This window comes from Stylophora pistillata, chromosome 12 (genome assembly GCF_964205215.1).
Source record: "Stylophora pistillata chromosome 12, jaStyPist1.2, whole genome shotgun sequence".
In the NCBI taxonomy this organism is placed as follows: domain Eukaryota; kingdom Metazoa; phylum Cnidaria; class Anthozoa; order Scleractinia; family Pocilloporidae; genus Stylophora; species Stylophora pistillata.
In genome coordinates this window covers 26,433,991-26,453,410 of record NC_142530.1, presented here as the reverse complement: position 1 = coordinate 26,453,410, position 19,420 = coordinate 26,433,991, and the positions used below count along the sequence as shown (strand labels likewise).

Here is a 19,420-nt window from a genome sequence, read left to right as displayed (position 1 = left end):
TTACCGAGCAGAAAAACAAGCAGAGAATATGATCTAACTGAACAGTTACTATTTAATTTCAATTCCGGGACCTTGGGGTCGCCTCTTAACAAAACGGCTCAGGAGCTGCCATACGGCTTAACAACATGCACCAGGATTGATTCGAGTCCAAATTTTTCTGGCCTACTCGCACCTCCTCTACATGTTTGATATCAACCACGATAACATACACGGAGGAAAATTGGGCCATTAAGAGTAAGGAATAAATTTGATCAGAAACCGAAACTAAGGATGATACTACCTGTAAAAATCCCAAGCTAAAGACTGAGCATGCGATGCAATGTACCACCCTGTTAATACGAGCACATGTCAGTGACTCAAGAGTGGTCCGCTGAACAGAAGTATCAACCACTTTGAGCTGCTTTCCTTTCTGTTATAAGGATCTTTTCTTACTGGAATCTACAAGGGCGGTTAGATGTGATCATTGTTAAAATAACCTAATAATCAAAATCATGTTAACAAACTAAATGACAACAATGCTCTTATTCTCAAAGATATATAGATTTTTCTAAAATTCTCCTGATAAAGTTAAATAAAATGGAGCTCTGGTAAATAACAAGTCTTTCATAAATTAACTTTCTTGTCTTTTTGCTCGGGGCTCGTTACTGAGGAATTATCTGCAGAATCATCACTGGTTTCTTTGTTTTCTTCCCCTTTCTTTGTGTATGTTTCGCTGATTTCTTGTTTATCGTTCTCTTCTTTCGATTTTTTGTCTGTTTTCGCATCAGTAGAGTTCGACTCTTCAACATGGACATCTTCTTCACTTTCCCCCTCCTCAAAGATAAAAAGTGAAAAAGGTTTAGTAAACTCCCTAGTTTGCTATAAAATTCACCTTCACAGACTCAAACAAGTACCTTTTTACTCAAAGTTGCGTTTTCTCGGTTTTCTTCCGATAAGAAGACAAAGACAAAGAATCAGGACTTACTGATTCGTCGCACTCCTTGCATACCCACTGGTATCCTCGAGTCTTGGGGTTAGCCTACAAGATAAAAGTAAGAAAGCTAAGAACCCACAGGAAAAGGATATGGTGTGGGAGTCTTCGGTTGGGGCTATATATAAAAGTAAGAAAGCTATCAACACACAGCAACTTGTGGCTGACATGTAATGGAAGAAACTATGAGTCAAATAACTGATGGGCTCTGAGGCCTCTATGTAGAGTTCTCTATCATGCTTTTTTTCCAGCTTCATTTTTCTCCTGTCATATCGTGTTATGTTACACCAAATCACTGGTTTCTTGCAACTTAGTGTTTTTTTCCTCCTTGAACTGTTCGTAAACTAGTGGACAAGGAAAACTAGTGTCAGTTCACCTTGTGTGAATTACCAACACAGTCTACCTACTTTAACTACTTTACCACCACAGTCCACCTACTTTAACTGCTTTACCATCAAAGTCAACGTACTTTAACTATTTTACCATCACAGTCTACCTACTTTAACTGGAGGGTCAAGGCAATGAAAGTGATAACAAAGCTGACAACTGTCACACCTGGAAAATAAAAGAGACAAAGATAAATAAGTGGAACATACAGTAATCCCTGATAGTCCTCAAGGAAAAACGGTAGAACAATTAAAAAAAAGAAAATAAAAGAAAATAAAAAAAATAAAAAGAAAATAAAAGAAAATAAAAGAGACAAAGATAAATAAGTGGAACATACAGTAATCCCTGATAGTCCTCATGGAAAAACGGTAGAACAATTAAAAAAAAGAAAATAAAAGAAAATAAAAAAAATAAAAAGAAAATAAAAGAAAATAAAAGAGACAAAGATAAATAAGTGGAACATACAGTAATCCCTGATAGTCCTCATGGAAAAACGGTAGAACAATTATGATTTATACCTGACAAGATTAACATTGGTTCCACTGTGTTTACACACGCTACATTCAGTCCGCACATCCATTGGCTTCTTTTTTTTGTCTGTAGCTTCTTGATCTCTCCTCATAGGACGCCGTCCTCGTTTTGGTGCAGCCTCTGAGTCGGAAGATAGTTTAGGTTTCTGTATATCACAAATCAAATGTACCATCACTTGTTAGGACGCTAATCATATTTTCTGTCTGAGAACAGTTTTGGTAATTTTCCTTTAATTGTTAAAGTTCGCTTTAGTCACATTGTAATTGCATCAATTACATCAACTTTATGATGCACGATCCTCGCAGTAGAGTGCGCTATTTATGCAATAGCGAAAATCAGACCTGAAAAAAATCAGGCCTGTACGGGATTCGAACCACTGACCTCTGCGATACTAGTGCAGCGCTCTACCAATAGTCCTTTTTACAGTTGTGGGCTTGGTGGCAGAGCCTTTGAACAGGAGTGAGGCTTAGGGTGTCCTTGTTATGATACAGATGTTGCTGCTTTTCAAATGCAAATTACTTTGTTATCATGCTAACTAGATACAGGTCTTTATCACAACAAGGTCACCCTTAGCCTCACTCCTGTTCAAAGGCTTGGCCACCAAGCCCACAACTGTAAAAGGGACTATTGAGCTAACAAGCCAACTGGGAGCAGGCCGTTAAGTTGATTCGCAATAAACCCGTGATGATAAATCAGATACAATGAATATATGAAAGTTCATATATTTTGAACTGCGGTTATAGAAACGTATGATGCACGATCCTCGCAGTAGAGAGCGCTATTTATGCAATAGCGAAAATCAGGCCTGATTTTTTTTTCTTAAGGTCTGATTTTCGCTATTGCATAAATAGCGCTCTCTACTGCGAGGATCGTGCATCATACGTTTCTATAACCGCAGTTCAAAATATATGAACTTTCATATATTCATTGTATCTGATACATCAACTTTAGCTGCTTCTCCATTTTATACTTGTATTTAAGTGACTCTCAATTTCATTGTACAAACTTAATTTTTAATCTTAATTTTAAATTATTTAAGCTATTGCTTCACCATTTTATACCTGAAGATAAGTGACTTTGAATTTTACTGTACAAACTTAAATTTTAATATTAATTGTTAGTTATTTTAATTTCTAATCAATTAGGTTTTGACAGTATGTATTAGGTTTTTTAGATTCTTAATCTTAGAGGTACGTACGTATTTTGAACGGGCTCTATGAGCTCCTTGACGCTACGTGGGTAAATAAAGTATTGATTGATTGATTGATCAATATTTACAGTATCAAGTGAGAATTTGGGCAACATGAACATAATTCTCCTACATATATTTAGGGACATAATTCTTCTACACATATTTTGAAATCATACCGAAAAAGAATACAATTAAATTTTACACCAAATTGAGAGAACATGAAAAAAAAAAAAAAAAAGAAACATGTACAAATTCAACCCAAATCACTAAACACTCACCTTGCTTACATCCTCAGTCTGTGCTGTAGGATTTTTCCGTTTAGCTGTCTTCAGTTTTCGCTTTTTTGCCTTAAAGAAAAGAGGAAAACCAGATGTAATTAGTGTTGACTACTATTTTCGATAACTGTCCAGATACCAGAGTATTCTGTCAAGTTCACTCACAATGTTATTGGCTTCGAGACATTGCCCTATGCGAAGTTAACTCGTGTATAATTACCTTACGCTGCTACTAAAAACAAGCAAAAAGTTTCGATTGTAATAATTCAACAAATAAGAAAACGAGAGTATGATTAAACAACACTTATGAGTACCAAGCCTTACCTCTCCCTTGTCAGGAGTAAATTTGCTTGGCTCTTTGATGACTCGTCTGTGGCGTGCTTGAGAGATGGGTGTGGTGTCCTGTGGATCTACTTCCATTTCTCCATCATCTTCACTTGGGTCACACTCCGAACATTGCCTGTTGACACAAGATGCAAATAATTTTCATGGTTCAGTGCAGAAATACTCAAACCAAGGTTTTGGCCAAACCTCCTGAACTGTATTCGTTTCTCACGACATCGCTCTCTTTAAGAGAGAGGACTCACAAGAAAGTTAACCTCCGATCAGTAATTCCACCTACTGAAATTTTCAATTCATAACTAACGCAAAACACACAAAGATGAACTTCGCAAACTTTTTTCAAAATAAAAAAGATTGTAGAGCTACATGTTTTGTTGAATTGAACAACAACGACAAAATTTGATGGCGTTGTTTTAAACCGCGGATGACAGTGGTCCTTAGAAGGACTGCTGAAAGGGATTCGTCACTAGAGGTAAGGGAAGTAATAAGCATGTTGTAGAAGTGAGAATACAATTGATACAAAGGTACCTGGATATCAAACACTTTTCATTTGAAACATCGAGAAGCTTAACCATCCTCTCCCATCTCAGTCTACAAACTATTGCTCTCATAACTTACCACAAACACTTGGCTGAGCGCTTGGGCATGCGTGTTAGAGGTGGATCGACACATCCAAGATGATAATGATGATGACACGTGTCACACTGTACAAGTTGATGTTGATTTTCTGTTGTTTTACACGTCGCACAACTGGAATATAAACCACAACAAATACAGTTGCTGATCAAGTGAAGGGAGCCAAAAAAGACAACTAAATTTGTCACAACGTGCTTAATGCTCATGCTTTCATCAGTGTTTTAGCAAATGAATAAAGGCTGATAGTTTCGAAAGAAACTGTTTGGGGCTGCGTCGGTGGGAGTAACGAAATAATTTGGATATATCAACAAAGTTGAAATGGTAAATTAGCCACCGTAATGATTACAAAAGCTGACGTTTCGAGCGTAAGTCCTTCGTCGGAGCGAATCTTCGCTCCGACGAAGGGCTAACGCTCGAAACGTCAGCTTTTGTAATCATTACGGTGGCTAATTTACCATTTCAACTTTGTTGATATATCCAAATTATAAGTGTTTTAGCAACGTTATCAAATCTACCGAGTTGACCTACACGTTCAGTTTAAGTGACTTAATCCTCGTCTGCAATGCTGAGTGTTTGGGCTTCTTGAGCTCTAATAAGGGCGGCCTGGCTAACTCCTACAAAAAAAAAAAAAAAAAACAGACAAAACAGTTGATATGTTATCAGTAGTTATTAGAATTAAAGAAATGATTGGTTAAATAACCTACAGATTGAGCTTTGACTCTTATTTCTCGCTTGATTCGACAAATAAATAGTAAAATACAGTATTCATGATGAAAAGCAGAGGTATGTCCTCTTCACAAAAAATTCTGCTTCATCTTGCTCCTGACTGTAGGAAAAAATTAAAAATACTTCCGTATCCTTTTCAAGTACAGAAGGAACAACTAAATAAACTATGTTGTCCCCCATTTGCAGCCAAATTGCACAGAACATGGCGAAGTTCTAATGACTCATAAGAAACATGAACTGTGTTGTCCTACATTTGCAGCCAGCTTGCACAGAACATGGTGAAGTTCTAATGAATCATAGATACACGAACTGTGTTGTCCTACATTTGCAGCCAGCTTGCACAGAACATGGTGAAGTTCTAATGACTCATAAGACACATGAACTGTGTTATCCTACATTTGCAGCCAGCTTGCACAGAACATGACGAAGTTCTAATGAATCATAAGACGCATGAACTGTGTTGTCCTACATTTGCAGCCAGCTTGAACAGAACATGATGAAGTTCTAATAAATCATAAGACACATGAACTGTGTTGTCCTACATTTGCAGCCAGCTTGCACAGAACATGGTGAAGTTCTAATGAATCATAAGACACATGAACTGTGTTGCACTACATTTGCAGCCAGCTTGCACAGAACATGGCGAAGTTCTAATGAATCATAAGACACCTGAACTGTGTTGTCCTACATTTACAGCCAGCTTGCACAGAACATGGTGAAGTTCTAATGAATCATAAGACACATGAACTATGTTGTCCTTCATTTACAGCCAGCTTGCACAGAACATGGTGAAGTTTTAATGAATCATAAGACACATGAACTGTGTTGTCCTACATTTGCAGCCAGCTTGCACAGAACATGGTGAAGTTCTAATGAATCATAAGACACATGAACTGTGTTGCCCTACATTTGCAGCCAGCTTGCACAGAACATGGTGAAGTTTTAATGAATCATAAGACACATGAACTGTGTTGTCCTACATTTGCAGCCAGCTTGCACAGAACATGGTGAAGCTCTAATGAATCATCTCTCCTCTCCTGGATGTCTTCAGCCAGAAGTTGAACGGTTTCCGTTAACTACATAAAAAAAGACATACAACTAAAAAATTAAAAGTAAAATAAAGTGAATAGTAATACTAATTAAATAATGAATGTTTCCACAGTGCTTGAAGGGGTTCCTTTTTAAAGTGTGTCTCTTTCGCGAGTTCAAGTAAGTTTAATTACTCTAATGATGCTGCCTTCACTCAATGTTATTTAAAAGAATAAAACAAAACAATGTACCCTCATCATATCTGATGATAAGAATAAAACAAAACAATGTACCCTCATCATATCTGATGATAAGAATAAAACAAAACAATGTACCCTCATCATATTTGATGATAAGAATAAAACAAAAGAATGTACCCTCATCATATCTGATGAAAAGAATAAAACAAAAGAATGTACCCTCATCATATGTGATGAAAAGAATAAAACAAAACAATGTACCCTCATCATATGTGATGAAAAGAAAAAAACAAAACAATGTTCCCCCATGATATCTGATGAAAAGCACAAAACAAAACAATGTACCCTTATTTGATGAAAAGAAAAACACAAAACAATGTACCCTCATCATGTCTGATGAAGCCCTTTTCTACAAAGGCTCAAAACCATACCAAGTCAGATCTTTCATGATTACCAAACTTTGATCTTATAAACTTGACAAAACACTCATGGCCAGGCAACACAAGTTTACATGACAAAAACTCTCTAAAAAACCATTACATCAAGTGCTTTACCGCCTGATACTTTTCTCTTAAATCTTGCTCCTCTTGCTGCAATCGCTTGTTATTCAACCTCAATTCGTCTTGGCGCTCCTGCATCTCCTTCAATCGGGCGTTACGATCTGGAAAAGAAGATACATGAACAGGAGCGATTATACCATGACTGCAAGAAAGAGAGGAACTTAAGAACAAAAAAAGTTACACTTGGAATAAAGACAATAATGGGAGACTGTAGATTTCAGGGAAACAAACAATGATGTTACCATGGTAATAGTTCACAAATTCGCTGGTGAGAGCTGGTTGAACAAACCACTTGCGACGAACATTCATGACACTCTGACTCTAAAAGATGGAGTAAAATTCCCACATGTCAGGAAAGGCAACACCGTGATTGAAAAAATTACACTACAAAAGCCGTGGGGTTTGACCTCTCTGTTTTTCTATTCACATGTTGTGAATAGTGCGTGACACTTCCCACTCACATTTCATTTCTGGGGAAGGAATGGTATGTTGTGTTATGAGCTCAGCTGACTAGAAGGAGTCTAATGAAACATTAGAAAGTCACCTGTCCAGCCCTATTATCTTGTCCCACCAACCTAATTCCTTTGCTGTTACTCTTGCTTTCTTACTCCAATTTTCAGTTTTTTTCTGCTTTTTGGTTTTGTGTAGGTGTGTGTACATGAGTGGTACTTAACTCTGATATAATAATAATAATATAGATCAATTTCTATAGCGCATTTCCATGTAAATGTTCTAATGCGCTTTACAACACTGTACGGGGGACTTTTGCAGTTTACAATAAATAAAGAAGAAATTTTACAGATGCCCCCTCCCCCCATTCCCAGTAACCAGACCAGACCACATCACAGTTATCTCGTGATGTGGATTCTTTAATGTCCCCTGCCGAGACAGGAACTCTGGCTTTATGTCCTATCCGAGAAGACAAAGCAATATGAGTGAAGCGTCTTGCTTACGGATACAACATCAAGCCCCAGCCAGGACTTGAACCCGAGCCATCTGACCCAGAGTCCAGTGCACTGACAACTGGACTATTCATGCCTCACGCATCAACTAATCATCAACTAATCACGGCTGTCCTAGCTGGCCCTATCTCATTAAAGTTGTTGTACCATTATATCTTGTAATCAGTCTTCCCAGCACATATTCTGTGGTTTATCCTTAGATATTTCAATGCTAATTATTACTGCATCAATTCTGTGGTTTAACCCTAGCTTTTTCAATGCTTATCATTAAAGTACCTGTCCTGTGGTGTAGCCCAGTAGTTGCGCTTTCTTGAAAAGTTGGCGACAAGCTGGAAAAGTAATTCAAAGTACAAAATATCAGCTACTAATATGTGTTTGGATTGACCTGGCTGACTGCATAGACAGGGTCAAAATCGTAAGTTCCATGTGTTTCTGTCAGCCTGCTCTAAAATGTCCAACTTCTATAAATGATAGAGCAACCTTTGCTTAGAGATCAGTCTCCTATTTGTGCAGAAAGGAAATTGATGAAGCATTAAACACAACCTTATTAAAACTTCATTTGCAATTATAATTTAATTTTGTGAAGGGAGACCATATATACATCTTATTAGACGTTTATTTGTGTAGTATTGCTGAGTATATTTACGAATTGTGCCATATTTTGACGAGCCCATAGGGCGAGTCAAAATACAAATAACAAGTAAAAATACTAGGTAATACTGAAAGGTATTAAGGTTAACTCATTGAGAAAAACTCATGGATTGAAAATGATGTTGCCATTATGTAGATGGCTTCTCTCACCTCCAGGACATGTGCTCAGTAGTCGAGGAATTTTTTCTGAGGGAGCTTTGAATAAAAAAAATATTAAAAAAAAAAAAAAAAAAACAAATTTAAAGAACAAAAATTTCAAATTACTTGTAAATAAAGTTACAACACTAATAATATAAATGCAAAAATTACTCAGTTCTGACTGGTTATGCAGTTTTCAGGTAATTCAGTGCAGAAGAGGGTTAATTCAGAGCAAAGAAAGTAACAAACCAGACATTCTGATTGGTCAGAATGATTGCATGGTCAATGTCAAGGTCAATGTCACCTGCAGGGTTTGAATAAATTATTTTTGCATGTGATGCACGCACTTTCTTCTGCATAATTATGGATAAGCTACCTCGTATTTTTCTTATGTATATTATTAATACATAATCACAAGATTTTTCTCATGCAATTTGGAATAAATAAGCACTTGTAAATTTTTTCAAAGACCACAAATTGCACTTGCCCTACAGGCTCATGCAATTTTGTTAGTGTTCGAAAAAATTTACTGGTGCTTATTCATTCCAAATTGCACTCGAAATCATGCGATTACCTATACAAATTTTGTATTTTCCTTTCATCAAGATAATTGTAATTGAAAAATAAGACCAATCATTGATTTGGGAGAGCCCTCAAGCAATATACAACTCTTCTTCCATCCACAATGAAACTTCAGAGGTATTGCACTGATGACAAATGTCTCAGTGAAAAACAAATTTATTGTATTATGAAATAGGCTGTGATATGTCATTGTGGTAAATAGCGCTTTAAAAAAAGAACTATAATAATAATTGTTTGTCTAAATATGTGATCACATCTGCAGTGACTACATCATGAGACAAAGGGTTATACCTTTCTTTTGAAAATCTCCCATACATTGCAGATATGGTGTTTGGCATTGATGAGGACATTTCTCTCATCTTTAATATAATTGCCTGTGTTACATAACTATACACTTGTTTGTGATAATACATATACTGCACAGACTCTGCTTTGGGATACTTACTGAAAACTTTTGTGAGATTTTTCATTCGTTTTGCCTGAAATTCTTGACGGATAGTATCCAAACAGTGCTTAACTCTTTCCTGTCAAAAAGAAAGAAACTCATCATTCAATCCATCCTTCAGAAATATTTCATACCACCCAAACAGTTAAGCATTGTAGGAAAAGGGTAATGGCTGCAACATACCTTGTCCTCTACTGACCGCCTTTCACCAGCCTTTTTGTAGCGTGACTGGTATGCTAGCCATTGGCGCCTCTATGAAGGGAGAAAGCAACATGTAAGTGATGTTTGAGTTTTTTGCTTGAGCTAATTATGAATTTAGTTTGCTCTTTATTTATAGCAGCAAATTTCACAATTTTTGGTGTGATCTTACCCTGTTTGCAGTTGTTTTTTTATCTGCATGCAGCCTGCAATGTGCAAATAGAGGATCTGCAACATCCTGCAAACAAAAAGTATGCAGAACTACAACAAAAACCTACAAAACACCACCATTTTTTCCATGTCTAAGAATATACTATAATCATCTAGGAATTGTTAGCTTCATGTGCCTTTACAATGCATTTAAAAATAATTCTTTTAACTAGCATTGAAGATTTTTATGAAATTCAAACTTGTTTGGCACTTATCTCTTTGAAGTATTTTTAAATAATATGGTTTTTGTACCTCATCGCATTCTTCTGGAACATCTGACAAAAGTCCATACATCTGAGCACTAATAAGAATAAAAATAAGCATTTGATGTAGTTTTAACATTGATCTTTAATGCAAATAAAGAAGCCCAGTCTCTTCAATGATATAATTGAGATACCTGAATAATAACCAGCAAAATATTGTCAGAGGTTTTATAATCAACCTACAACTTTGTATGAAATATAGAGGAACAAAAAACCATTTTAAAGTGGCTAAAATGAGAGGTATTAAAAGTTGGTTCCAAACTTAAAGACAGTTTTTCACTGTAGCACAGTGTACTAGCTACCATGTGACATGAAAGTATGTCCTGCACATTCCAGCATCGCATTCAATGCACACCCCAGTCCTGCAAAACCTCTCATCTTCACAGAGAGTACAATCCTATGGAGGCAAAAAGCAGAAAAAGAAACAATATATCAAACCAGAAATTTTCCATCAGAGTCCTATCAACAGGAAGAACTACCAGTACATTCACTGACACAGTCACAATCTTTTGTCACAGTGATCACACTCCTTTAAACAATGAACTATTCAGGGCTCGACACTAACTTTTGGCACTACTTTCCATTGTGGAAAGTAATTGTATAATTTTACTTTCCATGGTTAAACTTTCCTTTCCAAACAATGCGGGACCACATAATTCAGTTACCAGGCAAATAACGTGTAGAAAATAGATACTCCATCGTGTCCTTTAATATTAGCCATGTGAGAACTGTTGCTTCCATTGAAAAACGAGCTATTTTTGTCTGCTATATTGGGAAATTCCCCACAAATTTTACAGGTCATCTTTCCCTCGACTTCATTATATGCCAGCCAACTGAACTCATTTTGCCATTCTTTCCGGAATCCACGGCCAATGCAAGCAGCTTTCTTTTCCCATCATACCTCTCTTTAGCCGTTTCAGACATCAACACGTCGCTGCTAACTTGTTTTTCGTCACCTTGATTAGAATTGCCCTGTTCGCCGCCTTCTTTGTCGTTTTTATCGTTCCTAGTGAATCCAAATGCAAACAAACTCATCTCTACGCGCGCCGCAGCACTTTATGTACTTGCAAGAACCTGGCGAATTCAATATGGCGGATGAATCACTACCAGTTTAGTACCAAGGCTTCCTCTGTCAAATTTGCACAGCATGCCGCCTACAATCTAAGATGGCGGCCATCAAACGATGCGTGTTGAGCATGGAGAATACTCTGCTTTTGCAAACGAGTAATTGCTCTCTAATAATGTGTGGTACTTTTATCATTTCATTCTTAATACTCTTAGGACTAGTAGACAAAAAAAAATACTTTCCATGTCTGCTAAAAATTTAGTTGCCAAATCGGGAAAGCACTTTCGCTAAATTTTCGATTTTTACTTTCCATTAATATATTTTACTTTCCATTGGAAATAGGGTAAGTGTTAGTGTCGAGCCCTGACTATTACAATCATGTTAAAGATCTAACATTAGCATATTTTTATGTTGACCTTTCTAGTGCTGCAATTACCTTAGCACCCCACTTGTAGGGAGGAACCTCTGATAATGTGACGCACTGAAGCTGTTCAGGTTTAACAAATGCCACATCTGGGGTATAAAGAGCACACAGCAAATGAACCCATCTGTCAGACAAATAACATTCAAAGGACATTAGATACTAAGTGATTTACATTCATTCAGTTCATGTAGTGATACTGTATGCTGCAAAGAGCCTGCTCGCTGATGAGTGAAGTAAATAGCTCTTTTGTCAGTAAATTTAATCATTTCAGTTAACAGTTATACAATCCTTCAAGGATTCTATTACTGTTTTAACAACTCACATTCCCTTCAGAACAAAAACAAAAGAATCATAATACAATGCAAAGGATGATAATAAAAAATCATTGGCCAGGGCTGATTACTTAAAAAAAGTTTAGCCTTCATTTAACAAAACCAATCCTAAACAATCCTCAATTTAGCTGAACCTTTTGAGTTTTGTGAACAGTAAGGGGGCCAAAAACTAACAGTGGAAGGACATTAATTCATTTTAACAGAGAGATCCTGAGCATTACTGATTGCATAAAACCCTGATTTGGCTTAGACTTCCTGTAAATAATGTAAATAACTTACTGGCCCATGTCTGTTTCTTTAAAAATTCCACCAAGATTTGGGCACAATTCACAATCCTATTAACAACATACAAGTAACAGTAAGAAACATATCAAAACACTTAAAAAAATGCCTTGCATGACACAAGTTAATGAAGATGAAAGTGTTGATTACTCACTGGTTGAACTCCCAGTTTGCAGGCATCACAAAACCACAGTTCTGTTGGAGAATCTGTATCATTACTTTTCCCTGAGTCACTATCTTCGTCATTGATACCATAGCAACCTATTGCAATAACACTCTGTAGAATGAGCCGAGGCAGCAGCTTATTGGTACTTCAGAGTAATTTTACTTAACCCAGGTTACCAGTACACTGTACATCCCAATTGCTATTTAAAATTTCTTAAATCATTCTTACTTTCCCTGATAGACATCAGTTTATTTCTGATGGAATTTACAGTTTTTCATCCAAACTTCTTTCCCAAGTATTCTTTCCATTCAGGGATAAATTTTTCAAAATCACATTTTAACAGCAAAAAAGACAGAAAATAAAAGAATTGAAAAGTAAAAATAAAATTTTTAGTCACCCTTTTTCAAAAATTTAATACAAAATTTACAGCTTTTCCTTGACCTGAAAGGGTTTTTTCCTTTCACCATTTTTATGTAACTGTGTGGAGAGAGAAATGATAAAACAAAAAAACAATTCCAAAATTGCAGCCTCCTAAAGCTGAATTGCATGAAATTTACAAAAAATTTAAAATTATGTATTACACATTTTATGACAAGACATCTCATACTCATTTATTTAGAGACATCTCAGTCTGGGAACATCATTTTACTGTGACTGACTCGCCAATTTTTCATCCTCTAGAATTTAAATAATGGCCAGGTGCACAAAGACAAAGCAATGACAATTATAATGTATCTTTTAAATTTACCTTCATGTACAGTGATGCCACAATTATCACATTCAACTATTTCATCTCCTTCATCACTGGTATTAAAATACATTTGAGAAAGATTGTGTTAGCTTCAAATTCATAATAGTGAGTGCACAACTTTATTTGTATATTAGGTAAAAACAGCTCTTTTGCAAACCTGGTTTTCTTGCCACTAGTGATGTTATCCTTCCTGTTTTTGGCTTAAAATCCCACTAAGCACAGCGATTGAAAACTTAATGGGAACCACACTGAACAAAATTTATTTCTAAAATGAGTGATTTCATTCAGTATTCTTCACTTTGTTTCCTAATCCTTTTCCTCTCAAGAAGTTTTAAATTTCATCTGATTTGAAAACTTATTACTCATAAGTTTATAAGTACTCTTGTAACTTAGTTTGGTCATGAATTAAATAGACCTCAATGATTACTTATCTTAAATATTCTGTACATTGTAATTATATACATCATCTAAATCAAAATCAAGTCAAGTATCTATGATAACTCCACATTAATTACAAGTAGAAGAGTAAAAAAATCAACAACAGGACTGCATGATGTGATTTGCATGTTCAGTGGCGCACGTAGCAAAGAATTAGAATTCATTATCGTAATTGTAAATTCACCTCGACTACACGAGGCGGGAAAAATAGGTCATGTGACTTATATTTTAAAAGGAACAATTTTTGATGTAACAAGATTTGAAGCTGGTTATCAACGGTCGTAAACATAAGCATCAAGATAAGGCATTGAGATAGCGAATCAAGGGATCCAACTACTCAGAAACAAATTGTAAGTTATGAAACCGCTTGTTGCTTCAACTAAGAATATTGTAAATAATAATTTATCTCGAAATTATTTAATTTTCAGTTGACTATGAGGTAACCATGGATGCATCCAGCCGTGTTCACTCTAATACAAATAAGTCTGACAACTTTGATCCCTGGTGGGCTAATCTTCAAAATAAGTAGTACCTTCAACCATAGGAGCAAATCATGATGTCTTTAGTCAACTTTTGGGACTTTTAATTTACATAAGCAGAAATACTAAAAGCTAAAAGTTTTGAAGTCATTCCAAATTATTCATTTACCTAATATCATCCAGGCAGATTCCACATATTAAAATGTCTACCTTCTTGGATGAAGCTGAAACTTCACTAGATGCCTGTAGAACAAATGGTTAAAACTGGTTAGTAAACCTATTCACTCCTAAAGATACTTTGAATGATCATGGACTCTTTGAAGAATACATAACCTTCTGAAAATGGCACATAAAAGGCTTTACAATTTTCTGTTTGTATGTTGATCAGGGGATCAATTACAATATCATGCCACAAGTTATTGCAAGTATTTTGTAAGCAAAAGATTCAAACAAGTATCCCTTGGCCATACATGAGGGTTTGGAGCAAACAATGATCTTTTGTAAGTGCATGAAATAGTCTATTTGTTAGATAATAATATACATGAAAAAATTTCTCAGTCCTGATTGGTTAAGATGAATGCAGTTTTCAGTTAATTCAGTGCAGAAGAGAGTTAATTCAGTGCAAAGAAAGAAACAAACCAGACATTCTGATTGGTCAGAATGATTGGTCAATGTCAATGTCAAGGTCAATGTCACTTGCAGGGTTTGAATAAATTATTTTTGCACGTGATGCGCGCGCTCTTCTTCTGCTTAGTTATGAGAAGCGACCTCATATTTTTTCATGTATATTATTGATAGATAATCACATGTTTTTGTCGTGCAATTTGGAATAAATAAGCACTTGTAAATTTTTTCAAAGACCACAAATTGCACTCGCCCTATGGGCTCATGCAATTTTGTTAGTCTTTGAAAAAATTTACTCATGCTTATTTATTCCAAATTGCACTCGAAATCATGTGATTACCTAGTATACAAATTATATCATTTGCTAACTACATACACATTTTGTGGTTTGTTTTTCTCGTTTGTTCAATAAATAATAACTGAATAAGCAAAACTTTTTTCTAACAATTTATTTCAATAAAGATAAACTACCAGTAAATCAAATATGGATTTGCAGCTAGCCTCAGACACCCCTTTACAATTACCCTAATAAAGCTGGTAAAATTTAAAATTGATTTACCACAGAGCTGGGCTGACTGGTGGCAGCTTTGGCTTTGGTTTTGGCTTTCATAACTTCTATTAAGTCACCTACAGTAAGAGCACTGACAGCTGTCAAGGATTCACTTTCATCCTCATCATCGTTGTCATCATCATCGTTGTCATCTTCATCATTATCATCTTCACTTACTTCTTGTACCTTTTTGGCGACCTGCTCTTTATCTTGCTGTTCTGTGATATCAGTCTCTTCATCTGAACCAGACCCTCCTGATAAATAACATGTAGTTACTACTTGGGCAGTTCACTGTCCTTGATTTTCAGCAAATGATCAATTCATTAATCAATCATTGCGATAGTATAGTCTGATTGTCTGTAGTCCTGGGAAGGACTGTTGTGAGTAGCGGTGACTGACATTTCAACAACCTGAGAGGAAGTTATCATGAGAGTCTCTCGTGATCACTTCCGTGTTAAGGCAGATGTTGTCAGTAAGTTTGGCAGATGGTGTTGCTAAACATAGAATTGATAAGTGGAAAATATGGGAAAAGAAATTCTCTCCATTTTATATTGAGGAGTTAAAAGCTTCAACTATTGTTAGTTTGTCTGCTTTCACTACTGCTTTCTTTCTGATAGATTCTGTTTAGAACACAATAAAACTAACAGCGCTCTAAGAATGGTCTCCCTCGATAAGACCTAACATACAAAACAAAATAGCATTACTTATCACGCACCATTGACACTGTTATTTGAAAGGGACAAAATAGAAAATTAGCAAGAACAGAAAATTCAGGACAATGTTGAACAACAAATTTGGACTTCTGTATTGAAGAAATGCGACAAATTGGGGTAAAATGATTAAAAAAAGTAGCCATAAAAGCTACTAATGAGAGATATGCATTCGAATTGTGATCAAAATCAAAGAAACTCAAAGGACTCAGAAAGATATCTACACCTTCATCATCTTCATCATCATTAAGCTCAAAATCTGCATCTTCTTCACTGTCTTCACTGTCCTCTCCAAGAGCCAACTGAAGGAGAGAATTGTTTCCTGCTGGTTTTATCTGCCTCTTATTTGGACCTCTATTTACTGCAAATCAATACAAACATGCTTTGCATTTAACACTACCATATCACAAGTATAATTTCCCAACATCAAAGCAACTAAAATAAATTTATAGGTCTCCTACTTCAAAAAGTACACACATTCATGTGCAAACTGATCTTGTATCTGAAGGCCAGTTCACCATCGATATTGAAAAATCCAATCTGATTACTAAGACAGATATGTACTGAATTAAAAAAGCTTTAAAAAAGAATATAAACTCTTCCTACTTGGCAGGCAGACATCTTGAACAACTTTAACCTATCATAGAGCTCTATTTTACTATTTTAACTATTTAGTATATAATAATAATAATAATATAACCGCCTCCCGGTTAGCTCAATGGATAGAGCGCTGGACTGTTGTGCGGGAGGTCGAGGGTTCGAGCCCCGGCCGGACCAACACTCAGGGTCTTAAAATAATTGAGAAGAATTTGCTGCCTTTCTATAACATCAAGAAATGGTTAGATATTCTAGTCTTCTCGGATAGGGATGAATAAATGGAGGTCCCGTCTCCTGCAGGGTTGGGGTAGGAGACGTTAATTTCCCACACACGAGATTACTGTGTGATGGATGTCCTCCCCTGGGGTGGGATGGGTGGGAGGGTGGACTAGCACGAATGGTTCCTATGTTCCTTTCTAGTCCTTCCCCACTGCAAAACTTAATGCAGTGAAAATGGACTAAATTAAAATTAATATAGATCAATTTCTATAACGCATTTCCAAATGCGTTAATGCACTTTACAACACTGTGCGAGGGACTTTTCCAGACTGCCGGCGGCAGTTTATTATTAATAAAGGAGAAATTTTTACAGATGCCCCCTCCCCCTATTCCCAGTAAACAGGCCAGACCACATCACAGTAATCTCATGGTGTGGGTTCTTTAACGTCCCCTGCTGAAATTAACTAATTGATAGGTGCAGGAGACGGGACCTCCGGCTTTATGTCCTATCCAAGAAGACGAAGCAATGTGAGTGAAGCGTCTTGCTTAAGGACACAATGTCAAGCCCCAGCCAGGACTTGAACCCAGGCCATCTGACCCAGAGTCCAGCGCACTGACCACTGGACTACTGGCCAACTCGAAAGCTTGGCTCCTTTGGCTACTACACACTCTTTCCACTGCTTTGTGTAAATTCATGTATAGTTAGAACTCTCTCCTTTTTTTTTCTACTTTTTCTCTTTCTCGTTGTTCTATTTTTAGTAGAATAAGTGTGAATAAAAAAGAATGAATGAATGAGAATGAAGAATGAATTTTGAATAGAAACATCCCTTAGGACAAGGTGAGACAGTACTTAAGCCAAACAGTGACAGAGTTTTGGTGGTTAACCTGTGATCAACTGACATCCCATCCAGTAGGAATAGACCTGCTTCTAATTTTGTGTGTGCCACAATGAACCCAACACTCACTACAGTTTGCCCAGTTGATTCCCCTTTTGTAATGATTCATATCCCTTATCCTTTACCAGGCAATTTCCAGCTCAAGAGGAGCAGTCAAATACCGAATCCAATAAATTTGGCGTTTCCTTTCGGTCAAATCCTGGATCCCATGAATAGTAAGTGTGCTTAAGTTGGGAAAACAACTTGTGTTTCAGCTTCATGATCAGAAAAGAACCTATCATGTAAAACTGACAGATTCCAATAAATTGCACTCTTCCATTCTTGACACTGCTTCCGTTATTCACGACTGTTTGTAAATTTGGTACCAGGCTGCTGTCACTTTACATCGGGGAACATGGAAAATTAGACACAATTACTTACAACGCTCTTCCTTATTTGGTTGCGTTACCTAAAGGGCATCATAACCATATAACCGGACAATTCAATTCTATAGCGGCGCGTTGCCGAGTTCAAGTATTTTTTTCTACCGTTTAGCAATGTACAGTGGTACAATCGCTTTGACACATGCATGTCCAAAATACGTTTAGTCACAACAAAATCCAACAGAATCGATCAGCCCCTTCACTTCTTTTATATTAACCACTTAATCAGTGTACACTATTTCCCTTATATAAAAGTTATTTATGGGCAAAAAAGTACTTACAAATTGACTTTAGAAATGTGTCTTTCTCGGATGGTTCCTTATCCGCCATGTTGAATGACTATCAATTACGCGAAGGGACTGGTTACTAGTTACTATTGCGTGACCTGCGAATCGGAACGCGCGCGCACGAGAGTAGACACGGGCAGAAATAGAACTCCCTTCGTCTCGCGTGCGTGTGTTGTCTTGCTCGTGAACACCGATAAATGAGGAAAGCTGATGAAGGCCCGACATTCTTTGTCTTGTCTCTGAGCCTGAAACCAACGGTTTAAAGATATTTCTTGATGTGCACTGCATCACAAGCAGTCCGGGCCTAGAAATACAAACCATTACTTATCGAGATGAACTGCGTCGGTGGACTACTTTACTCAGTTATTTTACAAGTTTGACCATGTTCTGTGCTGCTCAAAAATATTGCTATACTCTTCGCATATCAATAAACACACACAAAAGTTTGCAGCAACAGGTTTAATGCGTGAGATTTGAAGACCTTGCCCTAAATTAGCCACCTGGGGGGCTATTATTTCAGATGGGGCCTCTGAGGGGATTGGGTGAGAGTACTTGCAAGGGAGCTGAGAGGCATGCTAACTTCATCGAATTCTCACAATGAATGATGGTCTACTACAAATGCTCTTCAACTTAGAAACTGAAGAGGTCCCAACTGTCAGTATACTTTTGATCTTTGGTTTGCCAGCTTGGTCACAAAATACCACACTGAACACTGCCAGCCTGCAAAAATTACAGTAAAAAGGGGTGGTTTAGTGTTTCACTGTCATGATCTGAAATCTGACTCTGCTCAGTTATGACCACTGCTGGCCCTAGTTGAACCTAGTCTCCCAGTACAACAGTGGACTTAAAGTTGTCAACTGAGAAAGAAAAAGTTAACAAT

General features: G+C 36.7%; 1 protein-coding gene across 3 annotated transcripts; it reads right to left on the bottom strand.

The window, feature by feature from the left end:
* Window positions 1–34: 34 nt before the first annotated feature.
* LOC111336669 (PHD finger protein 14) lies at window positions 35–19,412 on the bottom strand. 3 transcript variants are annotated; one of them, XM_088740611.1, is made up of 26 exons: window positions 18,535–19,412; window positions 16,346–16,480; window positions 15,419–15,663; window positions 14,405–14,478; window positions 13,316–13,371; window positions 12,556–12,662; window positions 12,399–12,454; window positions 11,800–11,911; window positions 10,600–10,694; window positions 10,287–10,335; window positions 9,997–10,062; window positions 9,810–9,878; window positions 9,627–9,705; window positions 8,612–8,656; window positions 8,087–8,139; window positions 7,091–7,169; window positions 6,843–6,949; window positions 6,040–6,135; window positions 4,862–4,947; window positions 4,316–4,447; window positions 3,680–3,815; window positions 3,359–3,427; window positions 1,876–2,033; window positions 1,471–1,525; window positions 965–1,018; window positions 35–813 (listed from the first exon to the last, which is right to left on the bottom strand). In XM_088740611.1, the coding sequence occupies exons 1-26, from the start codon at window positions 18,581–18,583 to the stop codon at window positions 604–606; spliced, it is 2,472 nt and encodes an 823-aa protein (XP_088596737.1). In that variant the 5' UTR covers window positions 18,584–19,412; the 3' UTR covers window positions 35–603. The 3 variants fall into 3 exon arrangements, 2 of the variants coding, with proteins under 2 accessions (XP_088596737.1, XP_088596738.1); XM_088740612.1 differs by lacking the exons at window positions 16,346–16,480; window positions 18,535–19,412 and having other exon boundaries at window positions 15,419–15,486; window positions 15,587–15,663; XR_015993824.1 differs by lacking the exons at window positions 35–813; window positions 965–1,018 and having other exon boundaries at window positions 1,876–2,008.
* Window positions 19,413–19,420: the final 8 nt, after the last annotated feature.

Coding starts and splice junctions, on each gene's coding strand:
- LOC111336669 (XM_088740611.1), bottom strand. CDS start 18,583: ATGGCGGATAAGGAACCATCCGAGAAAGACACATTTCTAAAGTCAATT. Junction 4,948..6,039: donor TGTGCAAGCTGGCTGCAAAT/GTAGGACAACAC, acceptor TTTTTTTTGTAG/GAGTTAGCCAGGCCGCCCTT. Junction 3,816..4,315: donor CGCTCAGCCAAGTGTTTGTG/GTAAGTTATGAG, acceptor TTGTGTCAACAG/GCAATGTTCGGAGTGTGACC.